The sequence below is a fragment of the Procambarus clarkii genome, chromosome 82, assembly GCF_040958095.1.
Source record: "Procambarus clarkii isolate CNS0578487 chromosome 82, FALCON_Pclarkii_2.0, whole genome shotgun sequence".
Classification (NCBI taxonomy): domain Eukaryota; kingdom Metazoa; phylum Arthropoda; class Malacostraca; order Decapoda; family Cambaridae; genus Procambarus; species Procambarus clarkii.
In genome coordinates, this window is record NC_091231.1 from 2384600 (window position 1) to 2402588 (window position 17989).

At 43.9% G+C, this 17989-nt stretch overlaps 1 protein-coding gene across 2 annotated transcripts; it reads right to left on the reverse strand.

The window, feature by feature from the left end:
- Positions 1-3160: 3160 nt before the first annotated feature.
- Positions 3161-15376, reverse strand: Ski6 (exosome complex component Ski6). 2 transcript variants are annotated; one of them, XM_045751850.2, is made up of 4 exons: positions 15265-15376; positions 12461-12629; positions 11541-11741; positions 3161-3581 (listed from the first exon to the last, which is right to left on the reverse strand). In XM_045751850.2, the coding sequence occupies exons 2-4, from the start codon at positions 12620-12622 to the stop codon at positions 3222-3224; spliced, it is 723 nt and encodes a 240-aa protein (XP_045607806.2). In that variant the 5' UTR covers positions 12623-12629; positions 15265-15376; the 3' UTR covers positions 3161-3221. The 2 variants fall into 2 exon arrangements, with proteins under 2 accessions (XP_045607806.2, XP_045607805.2); XM_045751849.2 differs by lacking the exon at positions 15265-15376 and adding an exon at positions 15066-15200.
- Positions 15377-17989: the final 2613 nt, after the last annotated feature.

A 17989-nucleotide genomic window follows, 5' to 3' on the forward strand; every position in this document is an offset into this window, starting at 1 on the left:
ACCAGACAAAGTATATTTAATGGCAGAATTTAGCCATTTTGTGTAAAAACATTTATATCTCATATTATTAATTATAACAGTAATCGAAAAGTCATAGTTTGTATATACAAGACATGAAACAGAGAGCCATGAGCTAGAGCGATGTGTTGAGTCCATAAGGAGGCCGAGCTTCCAGAAATACCTTCCTGTGATTGGCTGTTGCGGGGAGTACCAACACTCTTTTATGAATAAAATTTAAACAAAGAAATAGGTCCTTGTGCATAGCAACAAGGTTGTTGTGAAAAAGAACAACAATTTCTGTTTTGCACCTGACAGAAATCTCCATCTAACTGAATAATTTACTCTAATAAGAGGGCAGAGCAGTGTATCATTATTTGTGTGAGGCAACGTACCCCCCTGATGACGTCACAAGTTAGGTAGCCAGCCCATGTTTCTGTAACACTCGTTACATCCTGCAGTATTTAATTATCACTATATTAATATTTTTAAATACTTAACATTTCACTTTTTAGGTAGATTAAAGTTGAAGCAGAATGTCATAAGCAAGGATGGTGTGCTGAATAAATATGATTTATTAAGTGGATGGAGCCTTTAGCTGATCCCTTCCTGTGATTGGCTGTTGTGTGAATGTCAACAAAGAATATCTACCAATGATATGCCATTTATTATGCACCCCATACCATTTGTGGGCAGAGCTTGGAACCTCCTACCCGAGCACAACAACCCACCTTATGGGTTGCTGTTTGGCTATTTATAGTTCGTTGGAAAAAAACGAGATGGCGTTAGTTGTATTTTGCAGGGTAATTTGTTATAAGTGTAATTTGATGTCAACAGATGGCGTAAGCTGTATCTTATGGCCACTATTAACCAGCCAGTTGATAGTGTTCTCTTCTGCCGACAGATGGCATCAGCTGTATTATTATTACTTCCGAATTCCCTTTAAACACTGATCTACAAATCCCTTGGCTTATGATAAGGTTTTATACCATTTATTATAAGTATTAGATAACTGGAGTTCCGCAATTACTTTTATTTATCAACTGTTCAGGATATCATCATATAACGTCTGGTTAGGACGTACTGCTCTCGACTGATGAAGATTAAGCCACCCAAAAGGTGGCACGGGCATGAATAGCCCGTAAGTGGTGGCCCTTTTGAGCCATTACTGGTATCAATAGATGACACTGAAGATCTGCGGAGGTGCGACTGCACCCTGCGTGACGGGAGATGTCTCCCGTCGGATAACTACGATTGATTGATTGATAAAGATTAAGCCACCCAAGAGCTGGCACGGGCATGAATAGCCCGTAAGTGGTAGCCCTTATGAGCCATTACCAGTAACATGAGATGATACTGGAGATCTGTGGAGGTGCACCCTGCGTGACGGGAGATGTCTCCCACACAATTGATGAAGATTAAGCCACCCAAAAGGTGGCACGGGCATGAATAGCTGGTAAGTGGTGGCCCTTTTGAGCCATCACCAGTATTAATAGATGATACTGGAGATCTGTGGAGGTGCAAATGCACCCTGCGTGACGGGAGATGTCTCCAGTCAGGATAACTACCATCCAAAGCCGGTTTATATATTGCACAGCGGTCCGTCTAATTACCGCAAGCCAGTGTTGCCAGATTGGGCTACAAATAGTGAATTGGACTACTTTTGAGAGCCCCGCGCTCCCAATTTTTTAATTTCGCTACTTGCTACTTTTTGGGCTAATTTAAAAGCAAGATGTCTCCTTGACCATGTCAGATAACTACGATTGATTGATTGATGAAGATTAAGCCACCCAAAAGGTGGCACAGGCATGAATAGCCCGTAAGTGGTGGCCCTCTTAAGCCATTACCAGTATCAATAGATGATACTGGAGATCTGTGGAGGTGCGACTGCACCCTGCGTGACGGGAGATGTCTCCCACACAATTGATGAAGATTAAGCCACCCAAAAGGTGGCACGGGCATGAATAGCTCGTAAGTGGTGGCCCTCTTAAGCCATTACCAGTATCAAGAGCTAATACTGGAAATCTGTGGAGGTGCGACTGCACCCTGCGTGACGGGAGATACGTCTCCCGTAGATAACAACGATTTATTGATGAAGATTAAGCCACCAAAAAGGTGGCACGGGCATGAATAGCCCGTAAGTGGTGGCCCTTTTGAGCCATTACCAGTATCAAGAGGTGATACTGGAGATCTGTGGAGGTGCGACTGCACCCTACGACATGGTCAAAAGGAGTTGAAACCGAAGTTCTATTGAACTTACTGGTTCCTGCAGCCTCTCTGAGGAACAAACCAGGGTTTTACACAACTCCCCCCATGCACTCGAGCTATGTCAATAGGTCATTCTCCCTCTTCGCCCTTAAGTACTTACTGTGTAATGAAGTAAGGGCAAAGAGGGATAACGGCCTATTGACCTAGTTCGAATGTCTAAACTAGTGGCCATCTTCTTGTTTTTGTAGTAAATTGTTAATTGTATCATCTAATTTGTGTCTGTGGGGATAACATTCCTATCAATAACATCTTTCAGGATACTTTCCTCCATTTTATGAGCCGTCAAAAAGAAGTTCCTGTAAAACAATTTAACAAGAGGTACAGTTTATAATAGTGAATATTATATTTACATTCTCGCACTTGCTTATAGTCAATATTTTGCTTATGAATAAGTACATATGTGATCTACTAATTTATTGTGAATATTTGAGTTTACCTGAAAAGTTGAATAGAAAACCACAACCCTAACCTAACCTTAGTATGTTAAGATAAGCATTTTATTGCTTCTTAATTACAATTAGTACTTAACCTATACCTATATTGATATTACAGTTTTATAAAAATAATAAAACAAAACTAAAATATTTAAATAAATTGTAAAGTAACTCAGGATATTTGTCAAATTTTGTATAAAATCTCTATTGTTTAATAAAACTAAAAAAAAATCCTAATATTTAAAACTTGTGTATAGTAAATCGGGAGGAAGAGTTAGCGCCTTAAAAAAATATAACTTGGAATATACCACATATGTACTTATTCATAAGCCACATATTGACTATAAGCAATAAGTCTTATATGTGCTGTCTTGTGCAAGAACAGGTTGCAACAATACAATCTAATAGTTTTCAGTCTTATGTGGAAAATTATTTGAGCCAAGGGAATAAGAAACTAGGAAAATATAAGAACTTTTATTTTTAAAGGTTTTAAAGTTTTTTTTTCACAATTGTTTGAAGTGTTTACCGATGTGACATTATAGCATGCTTATCCTCTAAATAACTTTCAACTTCTTTGTGCATCTCTTCATATACTTGCTGACAACCAATCATAGCAAGGTCTAATACAGATTCAAACTGATCTTGATGTACAGTGTGTGATGTATCCAGAGACACTATGGAACCTTTGTTAGGCAGAATGGAAACAGATACTTCACAGCCCGTCATGATCTCCTGATGTGTCACATCCAGAAGAGGAGTTTGCTTGTTAATCGAGGCAGTGCATGATGCCACATAGTCTACTAGTTCTACACCTGCATGGATCAGGGCTAAAGTAGAGGCATTTATGCAAGCTGACATCACGCCTCCATCTGCCTGTAAAACCTAAAATATTTAATAAATTATTAAACTTTGTAATTACATATAACAGCTTGAGAGAAATTATTGAGTATATTTGAACTATAATACAATATAAGAAGCGGTGGTCTTAAAATAAAATAGTTGCCCTTAAATAACAAATTTGGGTGTTAAATAGTGACATCCTGCTCTGCTTGGCAAGGCAATGGTGTCGGTATTATACCAGCACTGCTTTAAATTTTACGTTATAACAATTCCAAATTCATGTTGCTTACTGTGAAAACATTTAAATACAAATAAGTAAGTAAGTAAGTAATTATCAAAAGAAGGCACCAAACCGGGAAGGCTATGTAGCACCATCAAGTACGCAAAATAATCAGAGGGCGCTAAATATCACCAAGGATGCCAATACGAGAACAAAAACGCATAAGGCGAACGATATCAAAAGTATCCGAGTCACCAAGAATTCTATCGAGGGACAGGTGACCGCGAGGGGCGGTCGGAAAGCAAGACACACGCTCGTCCTGGAAGTCAGGACATTCAAGAAGGACATGCACGACCGTAAGAGGGACGATGCAACTAGGACAATAAGGAGCAGGGCGGCGCTCCATCAAGTGACCATGGGTTAAGTGAGTATGGCCAATACGCAACCTCGCCAGAGCTGTTTCCCACCGCCGGTTACGGTGGAAGGAGGACGGCCACGAGGAAACACAACATTGAAGAGTACGTAGCTTGTTACCAGTAACAGACAACCAAGAAGCCTGCCAACGGGTAAGGACTGAGGAATGGATAACCGGGTAAAAGTCGGAATACGGAATGCCTTTGCGAGAGATGGGACAAGAGCGGACAGCTTCCTTGGCAGCAGCATCCGCACGCTCAATTAAAGACACACCAATATGGCTGGGAACCCAACAAAACTCAACCGACTTAAATTTACTGTGAACGAGAAACAGCCAATGCTGGATCTCGACAACTACCGGATGAACCGGATTAAAGGACCCGAGAGCCATGAGGGCACTACGAGAGTCAACAACAACCACAAAGGAAGACTGACAACGAGAAAGCAGGAGACGAAGAGCATAGAGAATAGCATAAAGTTCCGCTGTAAAGATGCTAGTCTCCGGAGGCAAGCGACACATAAGTGCGATCAGGAAAAACAACAGAGTAGCCAACACCGTCCGCTGACTTAGACCCATCGGTGAAGACAGAAACGGAGCGGGAGTGAGAAGAAAAGTGCTCGAGGAAAAGGCGTTTGAGAACCGTAGGAGGGGTAAAAGCTTTAGTGATACGGGTCAAGGATGTACAAAACCGCGGAAGAGGGACCCTCCACGGGGGCAAAGAAGGAACAACACGAGGAGAAACATCAGAAATACGAACGGAAAGAGAATCCTGTAGGCGAGATAACCGGACAGAAAGAGGGAGGTGGTGAAGAGGAACAGGAACCGCAGGAGGGGTAAAAGTTAAAGCACGACAGAGGCGAGAGGAAGGATGTTGTAAGGACCGCGCAAGATAGCGAAGACAGTAGCGATCACGGCGGTCCTGGAGAGACAGGAAGCCAGTGTCAACATACAAGCTAAGGATGGGAGTCGAACGAAAGGCACCAGAACTGAGACGCAACCCAGTATGGTGCAAAGCATCAAGACGGCGAAGAGTAGAAGGAGAAGCAGACGAGTAAGCAGGGCAACCATAATCGAGCTTAGACAGGACGAGAGAGGAATGTAAAGCAAGGAGAGTGCGCCTATCTGCCCCCCAAGAAGTATGGGACAAGACCCGAAGGAGGGTAAGGGCCTTAGAGCACTCAACACGGAGGTAAGAGATATGGGGAGACCAAGACAAACGAGTGTCAAGAAATAACCCCAAAAGCTTCGCGGAATCTTTGTATTCAAGGGGATGACCATAAAGTGACAAAGAGGGACGAAGAACAACCCGTTTCCGCGTAAAAGTCATGGCACAAGTCTTAGAAGTAGAGAACTTGAAGCCATGACCTGTGGCCCAAGACGACACGGCATCAATGGCAAGTTGAAGCCGGCGTTGAAGGAGAGGTGAATCATCACCCTGACAACAAAGGGTAAGATCATCGACATAGAGAGCGGAGAAGACACCAGAAGGAAGAGAGGAAAGAAGACCATTGAGGGCAACCAGAAAAAGAGTAGTGCTCAGAACACTACCCTGGGGCACACCTTCGTATTGTTGAAAAGAGGGAGAGAGAGCGGTACCAAGGCGCACCCGAAAGGAACGACGAGAGAGGAAGCTGCGGAGAAAGAGAGGGAGATGACCACGAAGGCCAAAAGAATGAAGTTGAGATAGGATATGATAACGCCAAGTGGTGTCATAAGCCTTTTCTAGATCAAAAAGGACGGCAACAACGGAGGTCTTCGCAGCAAAAGCAGTACGAATATAGACCTCCAAGTTCACCAGGACATCTGTCGTGCTGCGGCACTTGCGGAAACCAAATTGAGAAGGGGAGAGGAGGTGATGGTGTTCCAGGAACCACATCAGACGAACGTTAACCATACGTTCAAAGAGTTTGCAGACACAACTTGTGAGAGCAATAGGGCGAAAGTCCTTAGGGGAAGTACCCAGAGACCCCGGTTTGCGAACAGGGAGGACAACGGCATCGAGCCAGTCCTCAGGGACTGACGACGACTCCCAGATCCGATTATACAGACTCAGTAAATACTGAGACGTGCTCGGAGGGAGATGGCGAAGCATCTCATAATGAATACCATCGGAGCCCGCCGCCGTAGAACCGCAGAGGGCCAGGGCAGAACGAAGTTCAGAGAGAGAGAAGGGATCATTATAGGGAAGCTGAAGATGAGTGCAGAAATCTAAAGGACGAGACTCAAGGACAGGTTTACGAAGAAGGAAAGATTGGGGAAGATGAAGACCAGAGCTAACAGAAGAAAAGTGGGAACCCAGTTCGGAAGCGACCTGCAACGGGTCCGCCACAAGAGTATCATGGAGGTGAAGGACCGGAGAAACATCGGGAACGAACTTACCCGCTATCTTGCGGATACGCTTCCAGATCTGGGCCAGAGGGGTTTCGGACGTAATTGTTGAGACATAAGATGCCCAACATTCACGTTTAGCCGTACGGATGGCCCTACGGGCCACCGCACTCGCTTTCCGAAAGAAAAGAAAAGAATCGGTCGTCTGCCTACGGCGGTGCCTCTTCCAGGCTGCACGCTTACAGCGGACAGCCCGAGCACAGTCCGCATTCCACCAGGGAACGCACTTCCGTGGACCCCGAGAGGAAGAGCGAGGAATAGAGCGGAGGGCAGCGTTGAAGACAGTGTCATGAAAAAGGAGGAGAGCGCGAGAGAGGGGCAGAAGGGAGAGGTCAGAGAGAGTAGCACTGAGGGAAAATAGGGTCCAGTCCGCCTTAGCAAACTGCCACCTAGGGAAAGAGAGGGAAGGGCGAAAAGAGAAAAAGGAAACAAGGATGGGGAAATGATCACTTCCATGGAGGTCATCAAGAACCTGCCACGTGAAATCTAAGTAAAGAGAAGAAGAGCAGAGAGAAAGATCAAGACAAGAAAGGGTGCGAGTTCGAGAGTCCAAATGAGTGGGCTCACCAGAATTCAGAAGAGACAGGGAAGAAGAGAGGAGAAACGGCTCAAGGAGGCGACCCCGGGTATTCGTCAGAACGTCACCCCAAAGAGAATGACGACAATTGAAGTCACCCAGCAGGAGCACAGGCTCCGGCAGGGAGTCTAGGAGGTGTTTCAAATCAGGAAGAGAGAGCGGGACACTCGGGGGGAGATAAATGGAACAAACTGTGTACCATTTCCCCACAAAGATACGAGCAGCAGAACAATGGAGAGGCGAAGGAAAAAGTAAAGGAACAAAGGGAACATCAGCCCGAATCAAGAGAGCAGAAGAATTAGAAGCCCCAGCAATGGCTGGGGGGGGGGGGGTGAGAAAGGAATAGCCACGAAAACGACCAGGACGAGCACCAAGCATTGGCTCCTGGAGACAGACACAAAGGGGCGAAAACCGTGAAATCAGAAGTTGGAGTTCGAGGAAATTGGCGTAATAACCTCGAACGTTCCATTGAAGAATGGACAACGACGAGAAGAGAAAGGACAAAAACAGAGAACAAGGAAGAAACAAAGGCGAAAGAGCAACAGAGCACGTTAAAGAATATCAGGGTCGGGATCAGGGTCAGCAAAGTCAGGGTTAGGGGGCATGGGTAAACTGAGCAAAGACGGAGGGAAGGAAACGGGAGAACAGATCAGAGGTGGGCGGGCAGGGTCCGGAGGAGGAGGAGGAAGAGGAGGAGACAACGGAGAGGAGCCGCCAAGGACAGCAGCAGGAGGAGGGGGAGTAGAAAGAGGGGAGCGCACCCCAGCAAGAGCAGCAACCGAAAGGGAAGCAGGGGCCAAAGAAACCTCCATAGCAGGAACAGGGGGCGCAAGCACTGAAACGGGAGGGGAAGGAGCAACAGAGCCAGAAGGAGGAGCTGAGGAAGAAAGCGAAGCCTTCTTACCCGCCGGGGAAGAGGAAGGAGAGGAGCCAGGCTTACGCTTCTGACTTAAAGAGACCGGTGTCCCAGCAACTACGTACCGGGCAACGGATTCCAGTGTCTCAACAGGAGAAGCCGAACGAGAGCACACACGACGGCCGTTAGGAGAGCGATGGACATCCGCCCGCACCGACAGGCGGTGGGGAGAGCCAATAGATGGAGGAAGAGGATGGGAAGGAGGATCGGAGGGGGACGAGGAAGAAGACACAGAAGACACGACAGACCGGGTAGAAGGAAGGGGAACCCCAGACAGAGGACCAGGAGGAGGATCCTTCGGGAGAGAACCCAAAGGAACAGAGGAGGGGGCAGTGGGCGCATCAGGGTCCAAGGCCCGGAAACGGTTGCGAGTCTGAGGAAGGCGGGAAGGACGAGGAGAGGAAGAGCGCAACACGCGAGCATAAGAGATATTAGCATAAGGCGGGAGCCGGCGAACCTGGCGCCTCGCCTCAGGAAAAGATAAACGCTCCCGGTGCTTCAGGTTGAGGACGGCTGCCTCAAGCTTGTAATGGACACACGCACGGGAGAAGGTAGGATGGGCCTCACCGCAGTTGAGGCAACGAGCCTGGGGAGAAGTGCACTCCGACTTAGAGTGACCTTCGCCACCACACAAAGGACAGAGAGAGACAGTCCCGGAGCAGCGGAGGGCACCATGCCCAAACCTCCAGCACTTGTTGCAGAGCCGAGGAGAAGGAATGTACTCCTGGACAGAGCACCTGGCACCAGCAAGAATGACAGAGGGTGGAAGGGTCCTACCATCAAAGGTAATCTTCACAACCCGGAGGGGTTGACGGCGACTACCACGAGGGGGACGAGTAAACGTGTCCACCTGGAGAATAGAATGGCCCTGGGCAGCGAGGATATGGCGAATATCGTCGTGGCAGTCGCGCAGGTCCCGAACACCGGTTGCAACATGGGGCGGGAGCAAAATAGTGCCAACACTGGCATTCAATTGAGCGTTCTTCGAGACCCGAACGGGGGTCTCGCCAAGGCAGGATAAGGCAGCCAAGCGGGAAGCAGCATCCCGAGAAGGAGCAGCAACGACACGTGTACCGAGACGAGTGGGGTTGAAAGTAATGGAGGCATCCACGGAATCAATGAGATGTCGATGAAGGGAGAAATCGTCAGGAGGCGCAGAATCAAGAGGGAGGAGATCAAAATATTTGGCCCACGAAGCGGGACCAAACAAGGCTTGATAGGTAGCAGAACTGGAAGGAATCGAGCGAGGGCGGCCGTGACGAGGACGGCGGTGAGAACCCCCAGAGAGAGAGGGGTTAAAAGGCGCAGTAGTTACAACTAGAGAAGGAGCCGCGCCAGGGGACGAGGTAGTCACCACTGGGGGCTTGGGGCTCGACCCAACCACAGAGGAGGGAGGGGAGCCAGGGGAAGGAGTCAGAGAGGCCAAAGGAGGAGCAAGGTCGGGGCCCAATGCAGCGGAGGCTACAGAGCCCGGTCTTCCAATACGGACCGACTCGGGGGCTTGGTCGCCCACCCCACGAGCCTGAAAAGGTAAGCCAGAAGCAGCCGAAACAGGGGTTATCATCTTGACGAAATTAAGAATTCACTCACGAATGTGCCCCCACACCCACCATGGAGCCACAATTAGAGGCAGGACACCCAACAAGAAGCTATCGCCGATCTTGTCGGGGCCTCCTAGGGGTGCGTCGTGAGTATACGCCCCACAAACGCCACCTTAAGAAACCGACAGTCCGTCGAGATCGGGTTCAGTGACGAAGTGGGGATTGACAATAAAAGGTTCCCCTCGCTCTCGACGTCGGGTACTGCAGTTCTACGGGTGCATGAGTATGCCTCCTCAAGCACCCGGGCGTCAAAATAGAAGAAGTCCATGGAAGAACCAGAACGAGCAAAAGGTCGGCAGGAAACGGCAAGCAGATAGGAGAAGAGGGGGGAGAAAAACGAAACAGAAGGAAAAGGAAAAGGTGCCCAGCAGAATTGGAGAGGACGGCAGCAGGAGCACAAGGCTAGAAAAGGACAGAGGACTGTCCTAAGGAGCATCACACTCCAGCAGCCGCCCACGAAGCCCCCACACGGCGACAACGAGCTGAGCGGGGAGGGGGTTAAATACAAATAAAATAACCCATTTTACCTTCTCAAACATAAATAAAACAATACAAAATATCTTCACAAGATCTGCATACTAGGCACCAATATGTTAATTAACTAGTGGTTATGATAGCAGTAGATCAAGAAAGGTATTCTTGGGCCACTATGTTTCTGGATACCAACAGAGTGGTGTAATATGTACACCTCAATTACAAGGTGATGTAATCAGCATGGGCAATTGTATGACTCAAATCATCTGTTACATACACAATTACAGTAGCCTCAAGTTGCAATATTTAGCATGGCAGACTTTAATTTACAATAATAGCATATAGTTGTGTTAATTAAATGAATCCCAGAGACCTGTGTGAGGAAAGGCGTGCACCAGATTAAAACAACAACATGACATTGATGAAGTAAAGAAACCCATTCTAAAGAATAAATGCATTTCAAAGGACTGAGGAGCCATCAAAGTGAGATTACCTCAGATTTTAATACTGTACATCTGTCAAGGAATGTATCATCCAAAAATTGAATGGTTAAAATAAATAATGGTAAAAAACCAGCGTTGAATGTAATGAAACGTCATTTTCAGGGAGTCCTGGAGGCTCCCCAGAGCTATCCAGGCTGAATGGATATGTATAACTTTCTGGCATCAGTCAAAGTGCTAGGAGTTCTTGCCTACCATGGACCACGAGCCAGACCCTGGCCCCCTCAGAGAGGCACGAGGAGCAATGGCCTATAGAAACCCCCTTGAGGTTGGGAGCATTCTATGTCTGCCATCGACCAGGACAGGCACCCCAGAAAGGTAGGCGCCCCAAAACAAACCCCTATTCTGGTGAAAAGATTGCTACTGAAAGCTGAATGAGTGGACAGAACTCCCCAAACAAAATTAGCAAATTAGCATGCTGTCATCACGGGGGCCAGGTTCTGGCTCGTAGTCCCCGGTAGGCAAGAACTCCATGCACTTTGACTGATGCCAGAAAGTTATACATATCCATTCAGCCTGGATAGCTCCGGGGAGAGAAAGTATGCAGATACAACAAACAGCATAAAATTCAGGTTAAAATGATCAAAGAAAATGCATATCTCATTGCTATAGTTAAAATTATAATTCCTGTTATCAAGAATAGAGCCTATTATCGAGGCCAAGTACCAACCTGCCCTAGGATGCAACCCACAACAGTTGCCTATTTTGCAACTTGGTGAACAGAGGCATCAAGTGAAAGGAAAAGTACCCTACCATTTGTCCTGCCTGGGAATTGAACCCAGATCCTTTGTTTGTAAACTAAAGACACAGACCACTGTACTGTGTGATACAATTGTAATTTTACAAAGTTATCATCCTCATACTCAAAATCAAATCTAAAACATACATCTGTTAGGCAAAGAATTCTTACCTGTACAAATATATCAATCTGTGAACCAGGGTATTTGCTTTTTCGTATTGCTGCATGAAATATGCCAGCAATTTGTTGACCTGTTGCCCGAGTTTTTTGATCCCTTGGACGTTTAAGCCTTTCTCCCTGACTGGCAGCAATGCGGCTCATCTGACACTGGATAACACATTCATCAAGCTGCTGCTTACTGACACTTCTTACCTGAAATTAAAAGAAAAAAACAAAAACAAAAACAAATTCCAGTGTTAATTGTAATGTAGTTCCATTTTCTAGGCGAAGCTCTGGGGGCTCCCTGAAGCTATCTGAACTGATATAGTGCCTTATTAGTTTAGGTCATCAGTCTCAGGAGTTCTTTTGCCTACCAGAGACCATGAGCTAAAACCTGACCCCCCTCAGAGAGGTGCACGAAGCAATGGCATACAAGTATTTTACATTTAAAGTACTGTATGTCATATTCCACCATTGACTAGGGTGGGCATCCAGAAAGATAGGCAAACCAAAACAAACAACTAGCTGGTAAAATTGCGACCTTCAGCCAGAAAGAGGAAAGGAACTCCTCCTGCAAGAAAATAAAATAGCAACCCTGTATGCAACTAGTACTCCTGCTCATTAGTGTATCCTCCCCTCCTGCCCCAAAAAGAGGGGGAAGTCAGCTCACATGAGCTGGCCACCCACCACCTTAGTTCTTAGCATGTAAAGAACTGTATATAAAAAAAAAATGCCAACTGGAGGGAGTGCCTCATGTGTCAGGGAGCCTCCGGGGCTTCGTCCAGAAAATGGCATTTCATTACATCTAAAGCTGGAGTTTTGGAGGAGCCCTGTCGATTCCCTGAAACTAACTAGCCACAGATAACGAAAAACATGGACATAGTATTGTGGTATAGTATTGCAATTATAATATTGTTAAAAATAATATTTACCTCTCTAGGTCCATATACAGCTGCAAGAACTTTTGTATTTCCCATTTCAATATATGCACTGCCATTAGGTCTGTCATAAAGCCCTAATCTGCAACTGATGGTACGTAGACAAAGAGGTGTTCTTCCATCTTGACGCAGGCCCTCAGGTGATATTATGTCCATTATGTATCTGTTCAGAAAAACAATGAGTTTTGTTAGGATTAAGTAGTACAGATGTTAAATGTAGCACGTTTTAAGAGATGCTCTTTTGTTTATAATCTTGTAAATAGTAAGTTATGTACCGTATACTTCTTATTGTTGTTGTTTCGTTGACAATAAACCATGTGGATGAAGATTGTTTCTCTTCCGCCTTAAACGTAACAAGTTTGAATTGTATATAGTATTCTATAATGTAATTCTACTCTCCACTTTGTCTTACCTGATTTACCTGAGGGCCACTAACCCTAGTGGCCTCAACAAGGATATGAAGCAGGCAACTTGTCGAAGGTCCCCCCCATCAACCATCGTTTTATCCATTCTAATATTTTACCATTTTTCCATGGGCCTGTAATTTCCTTGCCAGTCTTTCATGTGGTACGTTATCAAAGGCTTTAGCAAAATCCATGTATATTATATCCACCAGAAGGCCTTTGTTTGAATAGCTGGTTATCGTTTCCAAAAACGTGGGCAAGTTTGTAGGGCAGAACCTGTTTTTAACAAACCCATGTTGTGTCTGTTGTAAAATATTGTTCACTGAAAGATGGTAAATGATTCCCTCCTTGAGGATTCCCTCCATGAGCTTGCAGATGTGTCATGTCAAATTGATTAGCCGGTAGTTTTCTGATGAGCTCTTTCTGCCTTTTATGAAAGTAGGTGTGACACTTGCATATTTCCAATCTAGAATTACTACCCCTTGATCCAAAGATTTTGTGAAAAGTGGTTTCACCGGTAGGCATAGTTCTTCAGGCAGTTCCTTTAATCTAACAGATAATTTTAAATAGGTAATTTCTAGCTAAATTGAAAGATTTTAACAGGTACATTGTAAGAACATTTGAAGAAAATTAGTAGGTACATTATAGTAAAATTTGAGGATTATCAACAGGTACATTGTAGCATAATTTGAGGATCATTTCTAGATATGTTGTAGTAAAATATGTATTCAACATAACAACTCTGATATAAGATGATAGCAGTGATTACAAAGGTGAAGTTGTATGGCTTAGACACATATATTAGGAGTGTGTGTAGTACAAGATACAGTGCGAGTTTGAAGCACTAGGTAGGAAACTACGAGGATTAAATTAGGTACTTTTGGTTTTACTTTTGAATAAGGCGTAGGATGGACAGCTTTTTAATTCCTAAGGAAATGAGTTCCACAGACTAGGTCCCTTTATCTGCATAGTGTTTATACAAACTTAGTTTGACTCGTGAGGATATCAAAGAGATATTTATTTCTGATGTGGTGATTATGGGTTCTATTACACCTATAAAGGAAAAGTTTCAGATCAAGATTAGCATTTATGAACAAGGTTTTGTACAGGTAAATAGAACATGAGAAAGTGTGGAGTGAGTGTATGTTGGCATGTTAAGGGACTTAAACAGAGGGGCTGTGGGTTGTCTGAAGACAGAGTTTGTTATAGATCTGATAGCAGATTTATGCCGAGTGATGATCGGCTTAAGGTAATTTGCCGTGGTTCAACCCCAAGCACAGATACTGTATGTATGAGAGGGATAGATTCAAGACCTCAAGATTCAAGACAAGTATTATATGTACTACCTCTATCTTTAAATCTAACAGCATGTTTGTACTGTAACGCTGCAACTATGTATGTACTGTTCCTAAATAAATTATTATTATTATCATTATTACCTGTCCAAAACACTACCCGTGGTAGTGGCTTTGTATGAATGTAAGAACACCAATGTTATGTACTCACACAAACCCAATGCACCTTCTTGTATATGTATAAATAAGTAAAAAATAAGCGTGCCCAACCACCTCTGCCCCCGCCAGGGTATCGAACCCAAAATTGTCGATTGTAATTACCTAAGTGTAGTTACAGGATGAGAGCTTCGCTCATGGTGTCCTGTCTTCCCAGCACTCTTTGTCATATAACGCTTTGAAACTACAGAAGGTGGTGGAGGCCAAGACCGTCAGTAGTTTCAAAGCGTTATATGACAAAGAGTGCTGGGAAGACAGGACACCATGAGCGAAGCTCTCATCCTGTAACTACACTTAGGTAATTACAATCGACAATTTTGGGTTCGATACCCTGGCGGGGGCAGAGGTGGTTGGGCACGCTTATTTTTTACTTATTTATACATATACAAGAAGGTGCATTGGGTTTGTGAGAGTACATAACATTGGTGTTCTTACATTCATACAAAGCCACTACCACGGGTAGTGTTTTGGACAGGTAATAATGATAATAATAATAATTTATTTAGGAACAGTACATACATAGTTGCAGCGTTACAGTACAAACATGCTGTTAGATTTAAAGACAGAGGTAGTACATATAATACTTGTCTTGAATCTATCCCTCTCATACATACAGACGGTGAGGCGATGACGGTGACCACTGTGCTAAGTGTGCTAAGGACTCGTGAGTGAAAGTCTACTCACCTTCAGAGTTATATTAAATGTGGAGAGTTGTTGTCTAAGATGTGAGCATGTGTGCCAGGACCTCCTCCTGAGGCGTGTGTTGTGGTTGATGGGGGGGGGGGGAATGGTCAAATTTCTGCCCGAAACGCTTTGCGTAATAGTGGCTTTAGGCATTGTATGTACTAGCTCTATCTATGAATCTATCAACTTTGTATCTTACCTTGTATGTATGTACCTTACTTGAATAAAAAATTTAATTTAATAATTTAATTTCAATCGTCTACTGTAGTTTCGCACACCGGCCGTTCAGGAACAAGTTCGTTCACTGACAAGTCTGTATACACGAATCCTTTCGTCTATGCATATTCGCTGATTTGTGTTCGCTGCTGTTCTCGTCTTCCAAGACACTATTATGACTTAAACGAGACAATAGAAGTTGATAAGTTAAGAAGATGAATAAATACATGGCACTTGATCATATAATTAGCGCTCCCTTTAACAGTGCTTAGCGCACTGTTTGCACTACTGTGTTTGTTAACAAGAGCTCAGTCTTATCAGAGAAGACTGAGTATTTTGTGGTCTGAAGCCATATTGACAAGAGCTAAGTATATTGTGTTTGGCTAGATAAGAGTAAAGCAGCTTGTAGATTAATTTTTCAATATTTTTGACAAGTTTGGCAGGATTGATATAGGTCTGTAATTGTTAACATCAGTGAGATCACCACATTTGTGGACAGGGGTTACTCTCGCTTTTTTTTTAGAATATCTGGAAAGGTTCAAGTGACTTGTTGAAGAGCAATGCAATAGCAGGGGCTAAAGATCTGGAGACTTTTTTGTAAATTAAAGTTGGTATCTCCTCAATGGCACTAGACTTGGTTTTAAGGGAAAGGATTATCTCATTAACATCAGTGGAATTTGTAGGCTTTAGGTACAGAGACTGTGGATAGTTACTTGTAAGATAGTCCTGAACATCAGTACTGTAAGATGGAATGTAATTTGCAAGGGATGACCCAATGGAAGAGAAGAACCTATTGAACTCAATAGCAGTATCAGAGGCTGTAAGCTGATCATCGTTATTGGACAGGAGTATTAGTTTGTCAGTATTATCACTACTGTTTGTAGTATTATCACCTTTTCACAAAGGTGAGAACGGAACATAGCACGTTAAAATAGCTCAGGGTCGGGATCAGGGTCAGCGAAGTCTTGGTTAGGGGGCATGGGTAAACTGAGTAAAGATGGAGGGAAGGGAGCGGAAGGACAGACCAGAGGCAGATGAGCAGGGTCCGGAGGAAGAGGATGAGAAGGAGACAACCAAGAGAGGCAGTCTAGGACAGCAGGAGCAGGAGAGGGGGACCAAGGCAACCCTCACCGGCCCCCGGGGAGTCGTACGTGAGCCCCATCACAACGACAAGGTGACATTTTGGAGGGGCTGAACAGCAAAGTTGCAGAATTTCCAGTATGAGTGAAGAACATCGCCTGGACCACTGCCAGATATTTTGAAAAAGCCCACATTGAGTTAGGAAATTATTTTTTTGTCAAATATACTATCCTCAAAAGGTTTCTTCATTTTGCACCAGCAAGATAACAAATTTGAGGACTGTAAGATGTTAATCCTTTATTTGACAATCTGTTCTCTTGAAACAGTTGAGTAAGTCCCAGCAATGTCTAGCTAGGTTCAAGTGACCGGAAGAACAACCCAGCAAGCTTTCATCGTTAGGTGGTGTTGCATGTGCTGCTATGGCAGTATGTTCACTCCCAGTATGAAAGATACTGGTCAATAACTAGCCCTCCAGAGGAAAATTTAAAATTAATTAACCAGCAAACTAATATGGGCATGAGCATATGTAAGTGTTGAATGCAGGAAAAAGGCAGGTGCCAATATTATATGTTGCACCACTGAATAATATGGCTAACGTTGAGTTTGTAACGAAGGGAACTGGTACACCCGTTTGTCTTGATGGAGATACTGCTTTCTTTAAACATTGTTTAAGGTAACATTTTCTTGTACATTGTTGGGATTGGGACCCAGTGAGCAGAATGACAAAAGAAAATTGGCATACATCAAAATTATAAATCTTAGACTATTTTGTGAGCTAACATCTTCAAGCAGTCTAGGTGTTGTGTACCAATCCCCATTTTCCATTAAATTACAATTCTATATTTCGGTAAATACAAAACTACTTTGCCTTTACTTTTTATACATTTATGTTTATAATCATAAATAAAATATTTGTGATGTTTATAATATACGTACAAAAATAATAGTAAAAATATCCCAAAATTTGGGTTTTTGAAACCAAATAAAAATTTGGTGAAATGCTAACAATGAATTAATATTGTAATTTACAGGGTCACAATCTGTAGGAATGCAATCGTGTGAGCATGCCTGGTTTTAATGTACATAAATAAATGTGTGTGTGTGTGTGTGTGTATATACAGGTAATTTAAAAAAATAATGCTGGTCTATATCAATCTATCGCTCACTATGAACTCCCTGGGGAAAGTGGACCAAAAAGACCCCGTAGTACCCAGGCTCTCTTTAAGAGTGTATGTTTTCTGATATCCACTGGGAAAAAGTGGACTGGTAATGCAGCATCCATGTACTTAGCCAACTGAGCTAACAAGGAGCATATTTATTACAACTATCAAAATTAAAATTGGCTCAATGATACAAAATAGATGTGGCAGTAGTATGACACCCGCAGAGTATTCTACCATCAAGAGATCATAAGTTTCAAGATCAATTACAATGCAATATCCTTTATAGTCCACCATAAAAAATATATTGAAGTCTAATGCAATAACTATTTTCTTTATAAAAATTAGTGTCAGTTAAGAATCAACACATTGTCTTCATTTTGGCACCAGTCAGATATTTTCTAACATTTTGATAAAGATTTCATTGTAATTATTAGCAGTACGGAACTAAATGTTAAAAGGATCAAG